We start from the raw sequence: 19,251 nt of genomic DNA on the forward strand, positions 1-19,251 counted from the left end.
GCCCCCTGGCTCAGCAGCTGTTGTGGCTGAGCACCTGAAGGATAATTTGGAAAATATTTCGAGTAGATTTCCCCACCATGTTATAGTTCTGGGTGGAGATTTTAATTTGCCGGATATAGACTGGGAGACTCAGACGTTCATAACGGGTGGCAGGGACAAAGAATCCAGTGAAATTTTTTTAAGTGCTTTATCTGAAAACTACCTTGAGCAGTTAAACAGAGAACCGACTCGTGGCGATAACATATTAGACCTTCTGGTGACAAACAGACCCGAACTATTTGAAAAAGTTAATGCAGAACAGGGAATCAGCGATCATAAAGCGGTTACGGCATCGATGATTTCAGCCGTAAATAGGAATATTAAAAAGGGTAGGAAGATTTTTCTGTTTAGAAAAAGTGACAAAAAGCAGATTTCAGAGTCCCTGACGACTCAACACAAAAGTTTTGTCTCAAGTACAGATAGTGTTGAGGATCAGTGGACAAAGTTCAAAACCGTCGTACATAATGCATTAGATGAGTATGTGCCAAGCAAGATCATAAGAGATGGAAAAGAGCCACCGTGGTACAACAACCAAGTTAGAAAACTGCTGTGGAAGCAAAGGGAACTTCACAGCAATCATAAACATAGCCAAAGCCTTGCAGACAAACAAAAATAACGCGAAGCAAAATGTAGTGTGAGGAGGGCTATGCGAGAGGCGTTCAATGAATTTGAAAGTAAAGTTCTATGTACTGACTTGGCAGAAAATCCTAAGAAATTTTGGTCTTATGTCAAAGCGGTAGGTGGATCAAAACAAAATGTCCAGACATTCTGTGACCGAGATGGTACTGAAACAGAGGATGACAGACTAAAGGCCGAAATACTAAATGTCTTTTTCCAAAGTTGTTTCACAGAGGAAGATTGCACTGTAGTTCCTTCTCTAGATTGTCGCACAGATGACAAAATGGTAGATATCGAAATAGACGACAGAGGGATAGAGAAACAATTAAAATCACTCAAAAGAGGAAAGGCCTCTGGACCTGATGGGATACCAGTTCAATTTTACACAGAGTACGCGAAGGAACTTGCCCTCCATCTTGCAGCGGTGTACCGTAGGTCTCTAGAAGAGCGTAGCGTTCCAAAGGATTGGAAAAGGGCACAGGTCATCCCCGTTTTCAAGAAGGGACGTCGAACAGATGTGCAGAACTATAGACCTATATCTCTAACGTCGATCAGTTGTAGAATTTTGGAACACGTATTGTGTTCGAGTATAATGACTTTTCTGGAGACTAGAGATCTACTCTGTAGGAATCAGCATGGGTTTCGAAAAAGACGGTCATGTGAAACCCAGCTCGCGCTAAACGTCCACGAGACTCAGAGGGCCATAGACACGGGTTCACAGGTAGATGCCGTGTTTCTTGACTTCCGCAAGGCGTTCGATACAGTTCCCCACAGTCGTTTAATGAACAAAGTAAGAGCATATGGACTATCAGACCAATTGTGTGATTGGATTGAGGAGTTCCTAGATAACAGGACGCAGCATGTCATTCTCAATGGAGAGAAGTCCTCCAAAGTAAGAGTGATTTCAGGTGTGCCGCAGGGGAGTGTCATAGGACCGTTGCTATTCACAATATACATAAATGACCTGGTGGATGACATCGGAAGTTCACTGAGGCCTTTTGCAGATGATGCTGTGGTGTATCGAGAGGTTGTAACAATGGAAAATTGTACTGAAATGCAGGAGGATCTGCAACGAATTGACGCATGGTGCAGGGAATGCCAATTGAATCTCAATGTAGACAAGTGTAATGTGCTGCGAATACACAGAAAGATAGATCCTTTATCATTTAGCTACAAAATAGCAGGTCAGCAACTGGAAGCAGTTAATACCATAAATTATCTGGGAGTACGCATTAGGAGTGATTTAAAATGGAATGATCATATAATGTTGAGCGTCGGTAAAGCAGATGCCAGACTGAGATTCATTGGAAGAATCCTAAGGAATTGCAATCCGAAAACAAAGGAAGTAGGTTACAGTACGCTTGTTCGCCCACTGCTTGAATACTGCTCAGCAGTGTGGGATCCGTACTAGATAGGATTGATAGAAGATATAGAGAAGATGCAACGGAGAGCAGCGCGCTTCGTTACAGGATCATTCAGTAATCGCGAAAGCGTTACGGAGATGATAGATAAACTCCAGTGGAAGACTCTGCAGGAGAGACGCTCAGTAGCTCGGTACGGGCTTTTGTCAAAGTTTCGAGAACATACCTTCACCGAAGAGTCAAGCAGTATATTGCTCCCTCCTACGTATATCTCGCGAAGAGACCATGAGGATAAAATCAGAGAGATTAGAGCCCACACAGAGGCATACCGACAATCCTTCTTTCCACGAACAATACGAGACTGGAATAGAAGGGAGAACCGATAGAGGTACTCAAGGTACCCTCCGCCACACACCGTCAGGTGGCTTGCGGAGTATGGATGTAGACGTAGATCAGTGGACAAAGTTCAAAACCATCGTACAATACGCATTAGATGACTATGTGCCAAGCAAGATCGTAAGAGATGGAAAAGAGCCACCGTGGTACAACAACCGAGTTAGAAAACTGCTGCGGAAGCAAAGGGAACTTCACAGCAAACATAAACATAGCCAAAGCCTTGCAGACAAACAAAAATTACGCGAAGCAAAATGTAGTTAAGGAGGGCTATGCGAGAGGCGTTCAATGAATTCGAAAGTAATGTTCTGTGTACTGACTTGGCAGAAAATCCTAAGAAATTTTGGTCATATGTCAAAGCAGTAGGTGGATCAAAACAAAATGTCCAGACGCTCTGTGACCAAAACGGTACTGATACAGATGACTAAAGACTCAAGGCCGAAATACTAAATGCCTTTTTCCAAAGCTGTTTCACAGAGGAAGACTGCACAGTAGTTCCTTCTCTAGATTGTCGCACAGATGACAAAATGGTAGATATCGAAATAGATGACAGAGGGATAGAGAAACAATTAAAATTGCTCAAAAGAGGAAAGGCCACGGGACCTGATGGGATCCCAGTTCAATTTTACACAGAGTACGCGAAGGAACTTGCCCCCCTTCTTGCAGTGGTGTACCGTAGGTCTCTAGAAGAGCGTAGTGTTCCAAAGGATTGGAAAAGGGCACAGGTCATCCCCGTTTTCAAGAAAGGATGTCGAACAAATGTGCAGAACTATAGACCTATATCTCTAACGTCGATCAGTTGTAAAATTTTGGAACACGTATTGTGTTCGAGTATAATGACTTTTCTGGAGACCAGAAATCTACTCTGTAGGGATCAGCATGGGTTTAGAAAAAGATAATCGTGTGAAACCCAGCTCGCGCTGTTCGTCCATGAGACTCCGAGGGCCACAGACACGGGTTCCCAGATAGATGCCGTGTTTCTCAACTTCCACAAGGCATTCGATACAGTTCCCCACAGTCGTTTAATGAACAAAGTAAGAGCATATGGACTGTCAGACCAATTGTGTGATGGGATTGAAGAGTTCCTAGATAACAGAACGCAGGATGTTATTCTCAATGGAGAGAAGTCTTCTGAAATAAGAGTGATTTCAGGTGTGCCGCAGGGGAGTGTCGTAGGACCGTTGCTATTCACAATATACATAAACGACCCTGTGGATAACATCAGAAGTTCACTGAGGCTTTTTGCGGATGATGCTGTGGTATATCGAGAGGTTGTAACAATGGAAAATTGTACTGAAATGCAGGAGGATCTGCAACGAATTGACGCATGGTGCAGGGAATGCCAATTGAATCTCAATGTAGACAAGTGTAATGTGCTGCGAATACATAGAAAGAAAGATCCTTTATCATTTAGCTACAATATAGCAGGTCAGCAACTGGAAGCAGTTAATTCTGTGAATTATCTGGGAGTAGGTATTAGGAGTGATTTAAAACTCCAGTGGAAGACTCTGCAGGAGAGACACTCAGTAGCTCGGTACGGTCTTTTGTTGAAGTTTCGAGAACATACCTTCACCGAGGAGTCAAGCAGGATATTGCTCCCCCCTACGTATATCTCGTGAAAAGACCATGAGGATAAAATCAGAGAGATTAGAGCCCACACAAAGGCATATCGACAATCTTTCTTTCCACGAACAATACGAGACTGGAATAGAAGGGAGAACCGAGGTTTTACTTTCATTAACATTTAACGAATACTGAGAAGTCTCAAAAACTGGGGCACTCCCAAAGGCTAGTGCCTCTACCTTACTGAGCGAAAGTATACAGCATCTGGGGCAAGGTAAATGATGGAAAATGAGCGAGAAATTGGATCCAAGTTACAAAAATCCTGGCCCATGGCACTTAGTAATGCGGCTTTATACAAACAGTGGCATACATTAAACCTGGCAAACCTGTTTCAACTGAGCAGGCTGTTCAGGCAAATGACATTTCCTACTCCCTATTTATGATAAGGAAAGATCATCATGACAAAAGAGTAAAAGTAATATTAGGTAGTGCTTAAATCATGAAACACGTGTTGTGTGCAGTTGTTTTGTTTCACATTTATGCAGAATTTACCAGAGAGGTGTGCAGTTTGAGTAATTGGCAAGGTGTGACGGCAAGTTAACAGAGAGTTGTGCAGTTCGAGTAATTGACAAGGTGTGACGGCGAGTGAACATTGTCAGCTGCTATTAGCAGGGCCTTTTATGTTTGGTGTCACGGCTGGGTGGTGTCTTGACTGTCAAGAAGCAGACACCCTTTTCAAGGATTAAAACAGCAATGATCAATGGAAGCTCTAAAATAAAATGTCACTTACTTCTTCTCATGTCTTTGGGCTGATTTGACTAAGTTGTATCTACTCCAAATAATGAAGTTGAAACAAATACAAGAAAGTCAATGATGAAATGATGATGCATTCCGCAATTAGAGTAAATATCATTTTTCCTTCCAACAATAACAGTTGCAAAGGAGAAGAGTTCAAGTCTTCCCAGGGCCAAGTACAGTTCTATGGAGATAATGCTTTGCAGATCCTCTGCATAAAGAAGATAATTAATGGTGACTGAGTTATAATACAGGTTAATTAACACACTATAAATCAGGTGACAGATGAAATGTCGGTGTTCTGACTCTGCTACGAACATATAAGAAGAGGGAGGGTCGACCGAAGCGCCCCAACCCACCCGTCGGCTTTGACCCGTGACGTAAGGCTGTTGTGGTGTGTGACATCATGACAGTGCGGAATTTAGTTTGTGAGAGGGGTGTGTTTGTAGGTGTCGTTCTGATGTGATCAGTGGTGCTCTCTGGTGGTGTGTTTGTGTGTTGTGTGTTAGGTGATGTTTTTGGCTTAGTTTGCGTGTGTGGCATGTTTACAGGTGGCGTATTGTTGAGGTTGGCGGTTCTTTCTAGTGGTGTGTTTATGGGTAGCGTGTTATGTGGCGTATGGGGCTCATTTGCGTGGTAGCATTGCACGTGTGTGGTATGTGTAGTGACTGTGCTTTCAGCGGAATATTTTTCAGTGAGTTAACGCTTTTGGTTTTGTTTATGTCAATGTTATCGTAGTTTTTTCTGTTCATCTTGTGTGAATTTTGGTAAATTGCTTTTTTATGTCTTTGGTAGGTATGGATATGACTGACAAGATCAACAGTTTTTGGTTGTCGGTGATGATGGGGTACAGTACATTGTCTTTAATAAAATTTCTTCAACTATTCGGATTTTTGGGTGAAGTCGTGAGTGTTCAGTGTGTCGTGAAGAAATGAGGCTTACTAAAGTTCTGGTGTCTCAGACCAGGAACAGCTATACGTGGAGATGTCGTAAGGATAACCGGTCGAGTTCGATTCCAATTTTGTTGGTTCGTTGTGTTTTTTTGAGGTAGTGATGATTGTGGACGTGATTGTAGTTTTGGGTTTTATGATTTGGTATCAGTAGTTTCTGTTGACCTATATAGGTCAAGGGAAGTGTTTGATTCCAACGTGTGGTTGTGGCTGTGAGTGTTCTGGTATCGGGAATTGCTGTTCAGCTATATAGGTCAAGGGAAGTGTTATTTGTGGGATTGGGAGCTGCTGTTGAGCTATGTAGGTCAAGGGAAGTGTGATTCCAGAGGATACAGTGTTTAGTGGAATCCGGGGAGTTTTGTGTTGTCGGCTTTTTTCGTTGTTTTGTGTGGTTTGGTATAGTGGTGTGTGTCTAAATTTGTTTATATTTACACTGTCCACAATTTCCCGCACTTGTCCTGTTAGTTTCATTAGGTTTCTTGTGGAACATGTGTGTGTTGGTTTTTCAATGTATTTTCATATTCGTGGTCATGTTTACATCATGACGTCATAGGCGCCATATTGGAGTCATAGTGTATGGTCGTTTCCACCATATTTGTGGCATCATGGGTCAAAGCACATGGGTGGAATCAGACACTTTTGTATTTCCGAATAGGGACAAGAACAATTCATTTTGGCTCCCAGTGATCAGACATGGAAAATTGGTGAGAAGGAAAAAGGGATAGATGGCATGAAGCGAAAACTTTCAAGATTTTGAGGATTGACAAGTGGAAGATTACATTTTTGCGAAGAATGACAAAAAATCAACAGACTAAGAAGAAATAAGTGGACATATATAGCTGCATTGGCAAAAGATATTTACGAAACAGTGCAAAGAAAGTGTACCGATTTATTATAGACAAGTAATGAATTTGAAGACAAAACACAATTCTATACTTGTTGCTAACAAATATGTCAACTGAAATAAAATTCACATGTTCCAAAAATAAGGTTGACATGTGTATAACATCTATATCTATATCTACATCTGTACTTTGCAACAACAATGAGGTTCATGGCAGAGGGTACATCCCATTATACCAGTTATTACCATTTCTTAGTGGTCCATTCACGTTTGGAGCATGGGAAGAATGACTGTTTGAATGCCTTTGTGCGTGCAGTAATTAACCTAATGTTATCCTCACGATCTCTGTGTGAGCGATACATAGAGTGCAGTAGCATTTCCTAAAGTAATCATTTAAAACTGGCTCTTGAAATTTTTTTAATACACTGTCTTGGGCCCGTCTCTCTTCAGGAGCCTGCCAGTTCAGTTCCTTCAGTATCTCTGTGACTCTCCCATGAATTAAACAGACCTGTGATCATTTGTACTGTCCTTCTCTGTATACATTCAATACCCCCTGTTAATCTTATCTGGTATGGGAACAACACACTTGAGCACTGTTCTACAACTGTTCGCATGAGTGATTTATATGCAATCTCTTTTGCAGACCAACTGCATTTCCCTCAGTATTCTACCAACAAAACCAAGTCTACCAACTGGACTCGCATTCGGGAGGACGACAGTTCAATCCCGCATCTGGCCATCCCGATGTCCCTAAATTGATCCAGGCTAATGCCGGGATGGTTCCTCTGAAAGGGCACAGCCGACTTCCTTCCCCGTCCTTCCCTAATCCGATGAGATCAATGACCTTGCTGTTTGGTCTCCTCCCCCAAAAACAGTCCAACCCCCCCAAGTCTACCATCTGCTTTACCCATGACTGAACCTATGTGATCATTCCATTTCATATCCCTACAAAGCATTACACCCAGGTATTTGGGCAATTTCAACAGTGACTCATTGATATTACAGTAATAGGATACTACGGTTTTTTTGTATTGTTAAGTGCAAAATTTTACATTTCTGAACATTTAGAGCAAGTTGGCAATCTCTGCACCATGCAGAAATCTTAGGATCTGACTGAATATTTGTGCAGATTCTTCCAGATGGTAATTCATTATACACTCCTGGAAATTGAAATAAGAACACCGTGAATTCATTGTCCCAGGAAGGGGAAACTTTATTGACACATTCCTGGGGTCAGATACATCACATGATCACACTGACAGAACCACAGGCACATAGACACAGGCAACAGAGCATGCACAATGTCGGCACTAGTACAGTGTATATCCACCTTTCGCAGCAATGCAGGCTGCTATTCTCCCTTGGAGACGATCGTAGAGATGCTGGATGTAGTCCTGTGGAACGGCTTGCCATGCCATTTCCACCTGGCGCCTCAGTTGGACCAGCGTTCGTGCTGGACGTGCAGACCGCGTGAGACGACGCTTCATCCAGTCCCAAACATGCTCAATGGGGGACAGATCCGGAGATCTTGCTGGCCAGGGTAGTTGACTTACACCTTCTAGAGCACGTTGGGTGGCACGGGATACATGCGGACGTGCATTGTCCTGTTGGAACAGCAAGTTCCCTTGCCGGTCTAGGAATGGTAGAACGATGGGTTCGATGACGGTTTGGATGTACCGTGCACGGTTCAGTGTCCCCTCGACGATCACCAGTGGTGTACGGCCAGTGTAGGAGATCGCTCCCCACACCATGATGCCGGGTGTTGGCCCTGTGTGCCTCGGTCGTATGCAGTCCTGATTGTGGCGCTCACCTGCACGGCGCCAAACACGCATACGACCATCATTGGCACCAAGGCAGAAGCGACTCTCATCGCTGAAGACGACACGTCTCCATTCGTCCCTCCATTCACGCCTGTCGCGACACCACTGGAGGCGGGCTGCACGATGTTGGGGCGTGAGCGGAAGACGGCCTAACGGTGTGCGGGACCGTAGCCCAGCTTCATGGAGACGGTTGCGAATGGTCCTCGCCGATACCCCAGGAGCAACAGTGTCCCTAATTTGCTGGGAAGTGGCGGTACGGTCCCCTACGGCACTGCGTAGGATCCTACGGTCTTGGCGTGCATCCGTGCGTCGCTGCGGTCCGGTTCCAGGTCGACGGGCACGTGCGCCTTCCGCCGACAACATCGATGTACTGTGGAGACCTCACGCCCCACGTGTTGAGCAATTCGGCGGTACGTCCACCCGGCCTCCCGCATGCCCACTATACGCCCTCGCTCAAAGTCCGTCAACTGCACATACGGTTCACGTCCACGCTGTCGCGGCATGCTACCAGTGTTAAAGACTGCGATGGAGCTCCGTATGCCACGGCAAACTGGCTGACACTGACGGCGGCGGTGCACAAATGCTGCGCAGCTAGCGCCATTCGACGGCCAACACCGCGGTTCCTGGTGTGTCCGCTGTGCCGTGCGTGTGATCATTGTTTGTACAGCCCTCTCGCAGTGTCCGGAGCAAGTATGGTGGGTCTGACACACCGGTGTCAATGTGTTCTTTTTTCCATTTCCAGGAGTGTAGATAACCTCATCATCAGCAAAAAGCCTGTCAGTACTATTAATATTCTCTACAATATAAACAGCGAGGGTCCCAACACACTTCCCTGCGGTACACCCAAAGTTACTTCTACCTCTGACAGGTTATAATAGGTTGAGGACAGGATGATTTTGGGAGTGGAGGATGTGCTCTAACGGTAACTCCCATTTGTGTGATTAGAAAAGCTGATGGTGGAGGGAAGGATGCAGATGGTCCAGGCCGTGAAGCAGCCACTCAAATCAAGCATGTTATGTTCAGCTGCATGTTATGCCACTGGGTGGTCCACTTTGCTCTAGGGTATAGTTCCGCAGTGGCCATTCACTCCGACAGACAGCTGGTTGGCAGTCATGTCAATATAAAAAGACAAGAAATGATTGTAGCACATACAGTACATGACATGGTGTATGGTATATTCGTATGTAGTGCTCTACCTGTGACCATGGAACAAGATCATGACTGAACATACATTTTGCAAGAAAGAATATAAAACTCAAATCAACATTTGCTACCAAGGAATAAAAGTGTACAATAAACTGACTGAGGAGATTAGATTATTGTTATCAGACAATGAAAGATTACATTGAAAATGGAGTATCATTTTGATAAAATGTGTGAAAAAAAAAACCAATAAAACATATGATGGAGGTGTGGATACTGGTTCTGTAACTGCCTCTGTAATGAGAGCAAGATAACTTCCTCGATCCTCCTCAGATCGACTTCTAATGCCAGAGAGAATCTGAGCTTATCACATTAATCGGAACAAATTACTATCATACAAAACTGTAGTTGAGCAAATGCTTCATGAGTACTGACTATAATGTATAATATATGACTCCTAATATTCTCGCAGTAAGAATTGTTTTTCCCAAGATCTGAGTTTAATTGAAACATTCAATAACTGCTGCAGATCATATAGCAAGATTCGTTACGTACACATTTGTTGTTCATGTTGGACGTTATTAGTACTGATTTATTCTCTATGATTTTAGATGGATTTATCCATCTGCAATGCTGGTTTCCGGCGCATTTTCAGTTTTATTGGGGATGCTTCCGCATCAACAATGAATAGGCATACCATAATTACCGGTATTACTATTAAGTAGTACCATATGCACACAGAGAGATCGATCAATAACAACTAGTACGGCAACAAGGGCAAAAATTCGGGTAGATACGTTACAAAAATTACTTTGCCACAAAAACTGACATACATCGTTTATTAAATCAATTCTCAGTTAAATGACATTGTCCACACAATTTTGTCGTTAAAATACAAATAAACTGATCATGTAATTTGGCTGACATGAACAGCAAATTAATTCTTTAAGATACGATTACTAACCTGTAAAAACTCGTCCATCGTTTTAAATCCAGGCAAGATATCCGGCGCGTTTGTATTTGTGGATACCTCATTTTCCATGGAAATTTCTTCAACGCCATTCTCTTTCACGGAGGGAGCAACCACACGTTTCTTCTTGTTTTCCATCACAGCAAAGAACAACACCAAGAACTATCAACAATCCTCAACACGTCGCCTCCCTGCAAATACTGGCCGTCTGCCGTAATGTAACCATGTTTACCAACTACCGAGTTTACCATTGCATTAGCCGGGGTTCTAGTCAATCAGCTTACGTTGGCACCACTGTAAAACGAAAGGAAAACGAGAAAAATGTAAGTTCGTAGCAAAACAAAATCTAAACAAAGTTCTTCGAAGGACAAACGGTAATTATCATTTCCACTCATATCTTCCATTACTTTTAATTTCGTTTGACTCTAAGTGAAGAACGTGTAACTGATTTGTAAAATTCAACTCCTCAGATTTGTACTGCAGGAGTGTACCTTGCTGAAATATACGGCTGACTATTGTCTAGCGCAAACCTCCCACCTATCTGATTTACGACTCTTTGTCGTTGTTATTAGATGTCCACTTCTGATACTACCCAGCAAGTGTGTGACATTGGTGACAGTAGTTACAGTGCGTGTGTTTGTACTGATATTACAGACAACTACGGCATTTTGCACGGACCTGAATGCCACAAATAGATGTTCAACAACTCACAAGTGCCAAGGTAATTTTCATTGAGATTGTCATTTTTCATTTGACATGTTTACAAATATCCTGTAGCAAACTAAAATTCATTATGTTTCCAGCACCGTTTGCAGTAGTTATGATAATTTTTCCCTTGTGCCTTGAGAATACCATGCAGTTCGAACAAATTGCAAGGAATATATTTTAAATTAGTATTTATACATTCTGGTAACTTTTTCCCATTCTTTATAACCGAAAAATATTCTAGTACATCGAGTAAATGGTAATGTAGTCACTCAAAACTAGAATGAAATTGTGACAGCGAAAGATTTAAATTGTGGATGACCTTTTTATCCAGACTTACATTTGCAAGGTCTATATCCCAGATGAATACTGGGGTGTTCCCTGTATTGCTCCAGCCACTGGTGAAACATTTTTGTAATGACCACATCGCTTTGTTTGAAATATTGTTTGTGCAGCAGAATTTGTCTGAGTACTAAATTTTGTGTATTGCTGCTTTCATTTGACTCTTGCTTAATGATATCTGAAACTAATATGACTCAGTATCTCCACTATATTGTCTTTTAATAATATTGTTGTATTCCACCCAGAATTTTCCATAGTTTGAAAATACTGATATAATTTGTAGCAGAATGTTACTTACCTGTAACCTGTGTCCATTATCATTATCAGGGTGATAGGCCTAGTTACAATTCAAATTAACTTTAGGGCAAAAATGTACTTTTGGTGTCAGTGGCTTTTCAACTGTGTGCTGTAGTTGGTAACTGTTTGTGTGGGGCATGATGGAAAGTGAATATGAAAAATGATCAGACAAGATAGTGGAACCACTGGGAAAACAATGTTCGATAAATGTTGTGATGTGGAGTGTTCAAAACTACATGGCGGCGTAATGGAACACATAGTGCAGAATGTTTCATTATAAAGCAAAATATTCTGTAAAATTGAAACCGTACTCTTAGGTTCCTGTGCAACATCATCATTGGAAATCGAGACATTTTGAAAATACCCCCACAAAGTTTTCAAAGCGATTGTCAGACTATGGTACAGATCAGTCCACCACAAGAGGCAGTTTTCTGCCAGTTGCATTAGTTGGCTTTGCCAACTCACAACAAAACAGTGACATTTCAACATTAACATCTACCTTGGGGTACAACCAAACTATGACATTGGAATACAAAACAATATCTTAAGAAATTCTGTGATATACTGGGGTCACATAGGCACAGTTGTAGGTAAAGCAGATGCAGACTTTGGTCTACAGGTAGAATACTGGGGAAATGCAGTCAGTCTACAAAGAAAACTGCTTTCATATCACTTGTGCAGCCCATCCTAGAATATTGCTCAGTTGTGTGGGACCCACACCAGGTAGGACTAAGGCGGATGTTGAACATCAGCCCCTATGCCTACGTAGACATGAAAGGTGAACAGCAGGTAGCACATTAAAAGCTTTCGCAGTTGCCGCTACTTATGCTATAAGATTGGCCAGTGTGAAGTAATGAGTTGATACATTATTAATTTTCAAAACTGTACCATTCACTGATGAACACACTGTATACAGGCTCGAAAACTACAAATCAGATGGAATAAAAGGTTATAATTCCAATTTGTTTGTCTCAGAAGGGTACATCCAATGATACCGAACTCGACCTGCCACCCCAACCTGTGGATGGGTGGTGCGGAGGTAACTTTGGAATCTTCATTGGAAACCCGCAGTTTTTATTGCAAATTACAACTCTATGGCAAAATCTCCATACATTTGTGTGAAACATTTTCTTCATTTTGCCACAGATGGCACTGTAATCAGAGGAATAGAAATGGGTACACAATCATAATTTACAACATGCTACTCAGTGGCCCTTGAGTATCCAATGGCACATGGGAGCCCATCTCCATGCTGCGAGGGTAGGACAGGCTAGTATTTCGCAACTTCTAATTGGAAATCCCGTACACAACATTTTATTCCTCAGACATATTGAGCAGGAGAGTACTCGATGCACCACCATGGCCATGTAGCGAACTACAATGTATAACAACAGACAGTATGCTGCAAGCAGAGCTCATGTATCATGCAGATGTAGAACAGATAGTGGCTCTAAATACAATAATACTTGCACAGTGTTAATTGCCTGCACACCCACCTATCATTTGGAGAACAGACATGTAAATAGACAATGAATGTTGCAACCACAGAAGGAAAATTTGAAATGATCCTGTTGTATGAAGAATGTAAGAGAAATGTTGAGGGTGCTGGTGCCTTGTATGCAGATCGTTTTCCAGAGAAAGGTAGCTCTCATTTGTTCTTTTACAAGGTTGTGAACGCCTTTGTCTGATGTCAGTGTACAGACTGCCAAAAGTAAACGAAGCAAATGTGTTACAGCAGAACATAACAAAATATCTGTACTTGCTGCAGTGCACCAAAGACCACGAATAAGCGCCCAGCAATTACATTACACCACGATTCCTGTGTATCCTTGGGTACTATTGTCACAATGCAGAATCATCATAAGTATCATATAATAAGTATCGTCCGTACCACATGTCACTGCATCAAGGGGACTGATGATCTCAGATGTTAAGTCCCATAGTGCTCAGAGCCATTTCACTGCATCAAGAACTTCATGGCATTGATTCCCATAACCAAGTAGTGTTTTGTGAATAGGCTCATCAACAAACGTAAACAATCCCCATGTTCTTTGCCAAGGTACTATTTCCCGATGAGTCTGCATTCATAAACCACGGTAGTGTTGACTGGCATAACATCCCCACTGGTTACGACAAGTTGACCACGATGTCCTTGATCGGTTAACACATGGTGTGTCATCATGGGGCGCAAACTCATTGCTCCATGTTTTATTGATGGCAGTTTGAATGGACGCAAATACTGAACATTTTTGGAACAGGAAATATTGTTACTACAGCAGGATGATGCATTTTATGTTCAACAGTGTAAGTGGTTTCAGCGTGATGGTTGCTCAGCACATATGCAATTGAAGCATGGGAGGTATTAGACCGTGTTTACACTGATCGGTCAATCCACAGGTTGCTAGGTCACTGAATTTCTTTCTGTGGGGATATTTAAAAGATAAAGTGTACCAGCAGGAGCCAACAGGCCATGAAGACTGGACTGACCACATCAGAAACATCTCTTCTGACGTTCCTGCAGATATACTTCTGTCTCGTGTACAGTCATTTGAAAAGTGGATCACTAAGTGTATTGAAGTTGGCAGTGCTACGATTAAACACTTACTCGATTTGGAAAAGTAGAGTCACGTTCGTGTCGAGCCATGACGTGGGGGTAGGCCCTGTTTGATATGTCAGAGGAATAGAATGTTGCGAATGGGAGTTTCCAATTAAAAGTTATGAAATACTGGTTTGTCCTACCCTCCCAGCGTGGATGTGTGGTCCCACGTGGCATTGGATATTCAAGGACCATTGAATAGATGTCGTAAATTGCGATTGTGTACCCATTTCTATTCCTCCAACTGCAGCGTGACCTTTGGTGAAACGAAAAGCTGTAGCTGTCGTGGGCTAGTAAAGTTGGTGATAGGAGGGTGCATAGGGCAAGTCTTACAGTGGGGACAGACACGGGTACGAGGCATAGGCAGTTGGGTGCAGTAGCAGCATAGGGTCTTACAAGGATATTGCAGAAATTGGAAGGACAACGAAAAGCTGTAGCTGTCGTACAGAATGGATTTCATTTCAGGGCACAATTTAGGAAGTCATTGCCTTGTCTAACTACCTGATTAATACATTAAAAATGCTGTGACTTACCAAACGGGAAAGCGCTGGTAGATAGACACAATTAAACAGACAAACACACACACAAATATCAAGCTTTCGCAACCCACAGTTGCTTCATCAGGAAAGAGGAAGGAGAGGGAAAGACGGAAGGATGTGGGTTTTAAGGGAGAGGGTAAGGGGTCATTCCAATCCCAGTAGCAGAAAGACTTACCTTGGGGGGGGGGGGGGGAAGGGACAGGTACACACACACACACACACACACACACACACACACACACACACACACACACACATCCGCACATATACAGACACAAGCAGACGTATGTAAAGGCAAAGAGTTTGGGCAGAGATGTCAGGCCTCTGTACTTCAACCTTGACTGACATACTGCCCAAACTCTTTGCCTTTACAAACTCTTTGCCTTTACAAACTCTTTGCCTTTACAAACTCTTTGCCTTTACAAACTCTTTGCCTTTACAAACTCTTTGCCTTTACAAACTCTTTGCCTTTACAAACTCTTTGCCTTTACATATGTCTGCTTGTGTGTGTGTGTGTGTGTGTGTGTGTCCCTTAAAACCCACATCCTTTCGTCTTTCCCTCTCCTTCCCTCTTTCCTGATGAAGCAACTGTGGGTTGCGAAAGCTTGATATTTGTGTGTGTGTGTTTGTGTATTTTTTATTGTGTCTATCTACCATCACTTTCCCGTTTGGTAAGTCACAGCATTTTTAATACATGTTTCCCATGTGGAATGTTTCTTTCTATTATATTCATACCTGAGTAATACGTTTGAGACCAAGATACTAGAGTGACAAGTGGTGTACACCTGAGCTGTTTTTCGGAGCGATCAACAGTACCAGTATTGAATGGGATGGCCCAGAATATCTGCTTTCGAGCTAGGCTGTTGGGGTAATTATGTTCACCTGAAGACTGAGATGACAATGTATAGTTTGTTTCATAGTAGTTCATTTGTCTTGTAATTGTAGAACAGAAGCATACACGTAATGTGCTGTTTATTTGGATTTGTACACGACCATTCTACACCGTGCAGTGAGATGGAGGCCCTGTACGAGCCCCCGGCGCGGCCGGTGGGCCTGGAGCGGATGGAGACGGCAGTGGCCATCGCCATCGGCGCCCTCGCCGCCGTCTTCCTGGGCGCACTCGTCGTGCTGGTCGTCGTCTGGCGCCGCCACCACACGCGCTACCTCGACAAGCTCAGTGCCGGGTGAGCGGTCGAGAGGGTTTGTGTGGCGGGAGCACAAATTCTTGCTATAGGTTCTTTATAAAAATTGTAAATAATTGTCTTCTATTACAAACTTTTTGTGCTTTTTTCAGGTAACAGTGAGGTTTTATTATATTCTTGATTACGTACATGTGTATTCAGTGGATACCAAAAGGGCAGTCAGATGAAACCTGAAAGTTGTTTAGTAAACACAGACCGGACTCGTATAAGTTGTTACTTTTTAATTCTGGATGACTGGTTTTGACCTATTAAAGAGATCATCGACAGCCTTACGTTCCTGATGTGGAGCAGTGTTCTCAACACCGGCACAGATGGCCCTGCTGCACATCAGAGATTTTTTACTATCACCAAAGAATGTAGGTCTGATGATGATTTCTTTTTGCCCGCATCTCGTGGTCGTGCGGTAACGTTCTCGCTTCCCACGCACGGGTTCCCGGGTTCGATTCCCGGCGGGGTCAGGGATTTTCTCTGCCTCGTGATGGCTGGGTGTTGTGTGCTGTCCTTAGGTTAGTTAGGTTTAAGTAGTTCTAAGTTCTAGGGGACTGATGACCATAGATGTTAAGTCCCATAGTGCTCAGAACCATTAGTACCTTTTTTTTATTTTTTTTTTATTTTATTTTTTTTTATGATTTCTTTAGTAGATTGAAACTGGTCACCCACAATTAAAAAGTAACAACTTATATACATGACCACAATTGTGTTTACTAAATAATTATAATACTAATAGGTCACTGTTTCCTGGAAAAATGTTTCAAAAAACTGAAAACTGTACACCTACCATGATGGGACCATGTAATGGTTATGTTCGAAGGTAATCACCACACAGATTTATACAGTTATCCCACTCGGATATGAGATGATCAATTCTTGTTTTGTAGAATGCAATCGTCCACTGTCGGATCCGCAACTACTCCAACTCTTGCACTGCCTTTTTCGACTGAAATTGATGGCCACACATTTTTCTTTAGGTTTCCAAGCTGTGAAAATAACATGGTGAAAGATCCGTGCTTTATCTAGCAATTAGTAGTCATTCCCGGATGTTTTGACGTTACGGTGCGCCGCAGTTTCTGCAAAGTGTCTTCGTAGAGTTACACATTGACCGTGGTTCCACGTTCGAGGAACTCGACAAGCAGAGGATCCCTGCAGTGGGAGGATGTAGTTGTGACTTTATCAGAACTTGCGTGAACAGCTTTGAATTTGTTTGGCAGGGGAGACGTGGAATGTTTCCACTGTTGGTTTTGTTGTTTGCCCTCCGGTTGTCGAATTGCTGCTGTACGGAATCGTCCTGTTGCACAAAAATGACCAACTTCACACTGCCAGTCCAGTGAAGGCTTGCTTCCGAAATTTGGTTGGGAAGCACTGTAACATCCTCCATACAGTGTAAAATTTTCATTGTGTGATTTTCACATCTTTAGCTTTTTAAGGGAGGACATACACGGACATCACTTTGTCTAATGAGGAAGTGCAAGAGCGGGTGCGGTTTTGGATCCATCAGTGGCTGATGGTATTATACAAAACGGGAGCGGATCATCTTGTCTACCAGTGGGATAAATATGTTAACACATGTGGTGATTACTTTTGAATGGAGACATTCCGTGTTCCCGTTCTGGAGGTTGTTCAATTTTCATTTTACTGCCCCTCTTAGATGCCAGATAAATCTGTGTGGATGATCGCATACAAAACAAGAATTGATCGTCTCCTCTCCGAGTGGGATAACTGTATAAATCTGTGTGGTGATTACCTTTGAATGTAACCATTACATGGTCCCGTTGTAGTGGGTGTACAGTTTTCAGTTTTTTGGAAAATTCGCCTTAACAGTGTGCTCTCAGGCCGTCTTTGACACTCCATACAGCAGTGGTAGCTCCATGCAACAACTGCAGTGATGCGGGTACACCTGCTGATAAGCTCAAAATGCTGCACACTGTCCATGGAGTATCTCAAGCAAATAATAAGACAGATATTTTAGTACTAAGCAACCTGGTACCAGTTGCAGGTTGCCTATCGAACAGCTTTCAGTAGCAACAAAAATTTTGTTTTCAATATTTTGCGCAATTATTGATAAACTTTAAAAAGTAGAAATGGTGCCGCAATCTACTCATTAAGAGGTGTACTCTACTATTAAAGATTTAGCACAATAAGTGAAACATCACAGTTAGAAATTGCGTATTGGTCTCGAGGCGGTGCAACTGGACTGCACACACACACACACACACACACACACACACACACACACACACACGCACAAAAAATGAAATGAAAGAAAGTTTATCGCTTAGTCCATTTTCACTGTTCACACAGTAAAACTTCAACATCAGACATTCCAGTTTATTACTCCTTTACTGCCCACTTTCTTCGCAACACAGTTTGCAGACAGTATCCACAGTTAGCACTGAATCTACTGCAAAGTTATATCAGTGTATGGCACCTAGTTCAGGATTCATTTATCATACACATTAAGATGTGTGAAAAACTTGCTTCTGCTTCAAATAAAGTGCAAATTAATTAACCTGTGTGTATCCATTCAGTATTTCATAATGACAGCACTTAGTGAGTTCCAGCAAACTTTAAGCATAACTTCAACACTTCTACACTTTTTCTCACTTACATGCTCAACATCAAATATTTACCATATTATATTATTTGTAAAGTAATAAGATTTTTGAAGCTGTTTTATTGATGGGAGTTTGACTCTTTGAAGAATTGGGGGTTCACTGACTTGAAATAATAAAGAATTTTGCGGAGCAGCCCCGACAGTCCACAACACTGGTGAGGCCCTTCCAAACTCACTCGACCGACAGTGCAGGTTATATCTCAGCCGGTCCTTACTATAGTTCCTAGCTGACAATGAAGCAGGAGCCCACTGTGTTCCGACCTTCCTTTTGGAAAGCTAGTGTTACCATATTATTTATGGAACTGGTTTGTGAACACAAGGGGAAATGTTGAAAAAAAAAGTAAGTTTTCTAAATAGTGTAGTTTAAAGAATAACCGTAAAAAGCCCATGTTATACTTATCATCTTTTAATTGATCTTTTGGGAATAATTTGACGTATGAGCCACAGCTTTTGGTCACACTTT

The 19,251-nt window shown here is 42.4% G+C and overlaps 2 protein-coding genes across 6 annotated transcripts in view; one reads left to right on the plus strand and one right to left on the minus strand.

Annotated features, from left to right (window-relative positions):
• LOC126108470 (exosome component 10) overlaps positions 1–10,736 on the minus strand; it is a 219,304-nt gene extending 208,568 nt beyond the window's left edge. For both annotated transcript variants that reach the window (XM_049913717.1, XM_049913716.1), the window contains exon 1: positions 10,491–10,736. In XM_049913717.1, the coding sequence (XP_049769674.1) occupies positions 10,491–10,634 (144 nt within the window). In that variant the 5' untranslated portion in view covers positions 10,635–10,736. The remainder of the gene's footprint in view (positions 1–10,490) is intronic.
• Positions 10,737–10,791: 55 nt separating this feature from the next.
• Positions 10,792–19,251, plus strand: part of LOC126108473 (transmembrane protein 98-like) — a 43,431-nt gene continuing 34,971 nt past the window's right edge. Inside the window, exons 1-3 of one of the 4 annotated variants that reach the window (XM_049913720.1) lie at positions 10,792–10,870; positions 10,967–11,217; positions 15,986–16,159. In XM_049913720.1, coding sequence (XP_049769677.1) covers positions 11,192–11,217; positions 15,986–16,159 — 200 coding nt within the window. In that variant the 5' untranslated portion in view covers positions 10,792–10,870; positions 10,967–11,191. The remainder of the gene's footprint in view (positions 10,871–10,966; positions 11,218–15,985; positions 16,160–19,251) is intronic. The other 3 variants (XM_049913721.1, XM_049913722.1, XM_049913723.1) reach the window with 3 other exon arrangements.

This window comes from Schistocerca cancellata, chromosome 11 (assembly GCF_023864275.1).
Source record: "Schistocerca cancellata isolate TAMUIC-IGC-003103 chromosome 11, iqSchCanc2.1, whole genome shotgun sequence".
Lineage (NCBI taxonomy): Eukaryota > Metazoa > Arthropoda > Insecta > Orthoptera > Acrididae > Schistocerca > Schistocerca cancellata.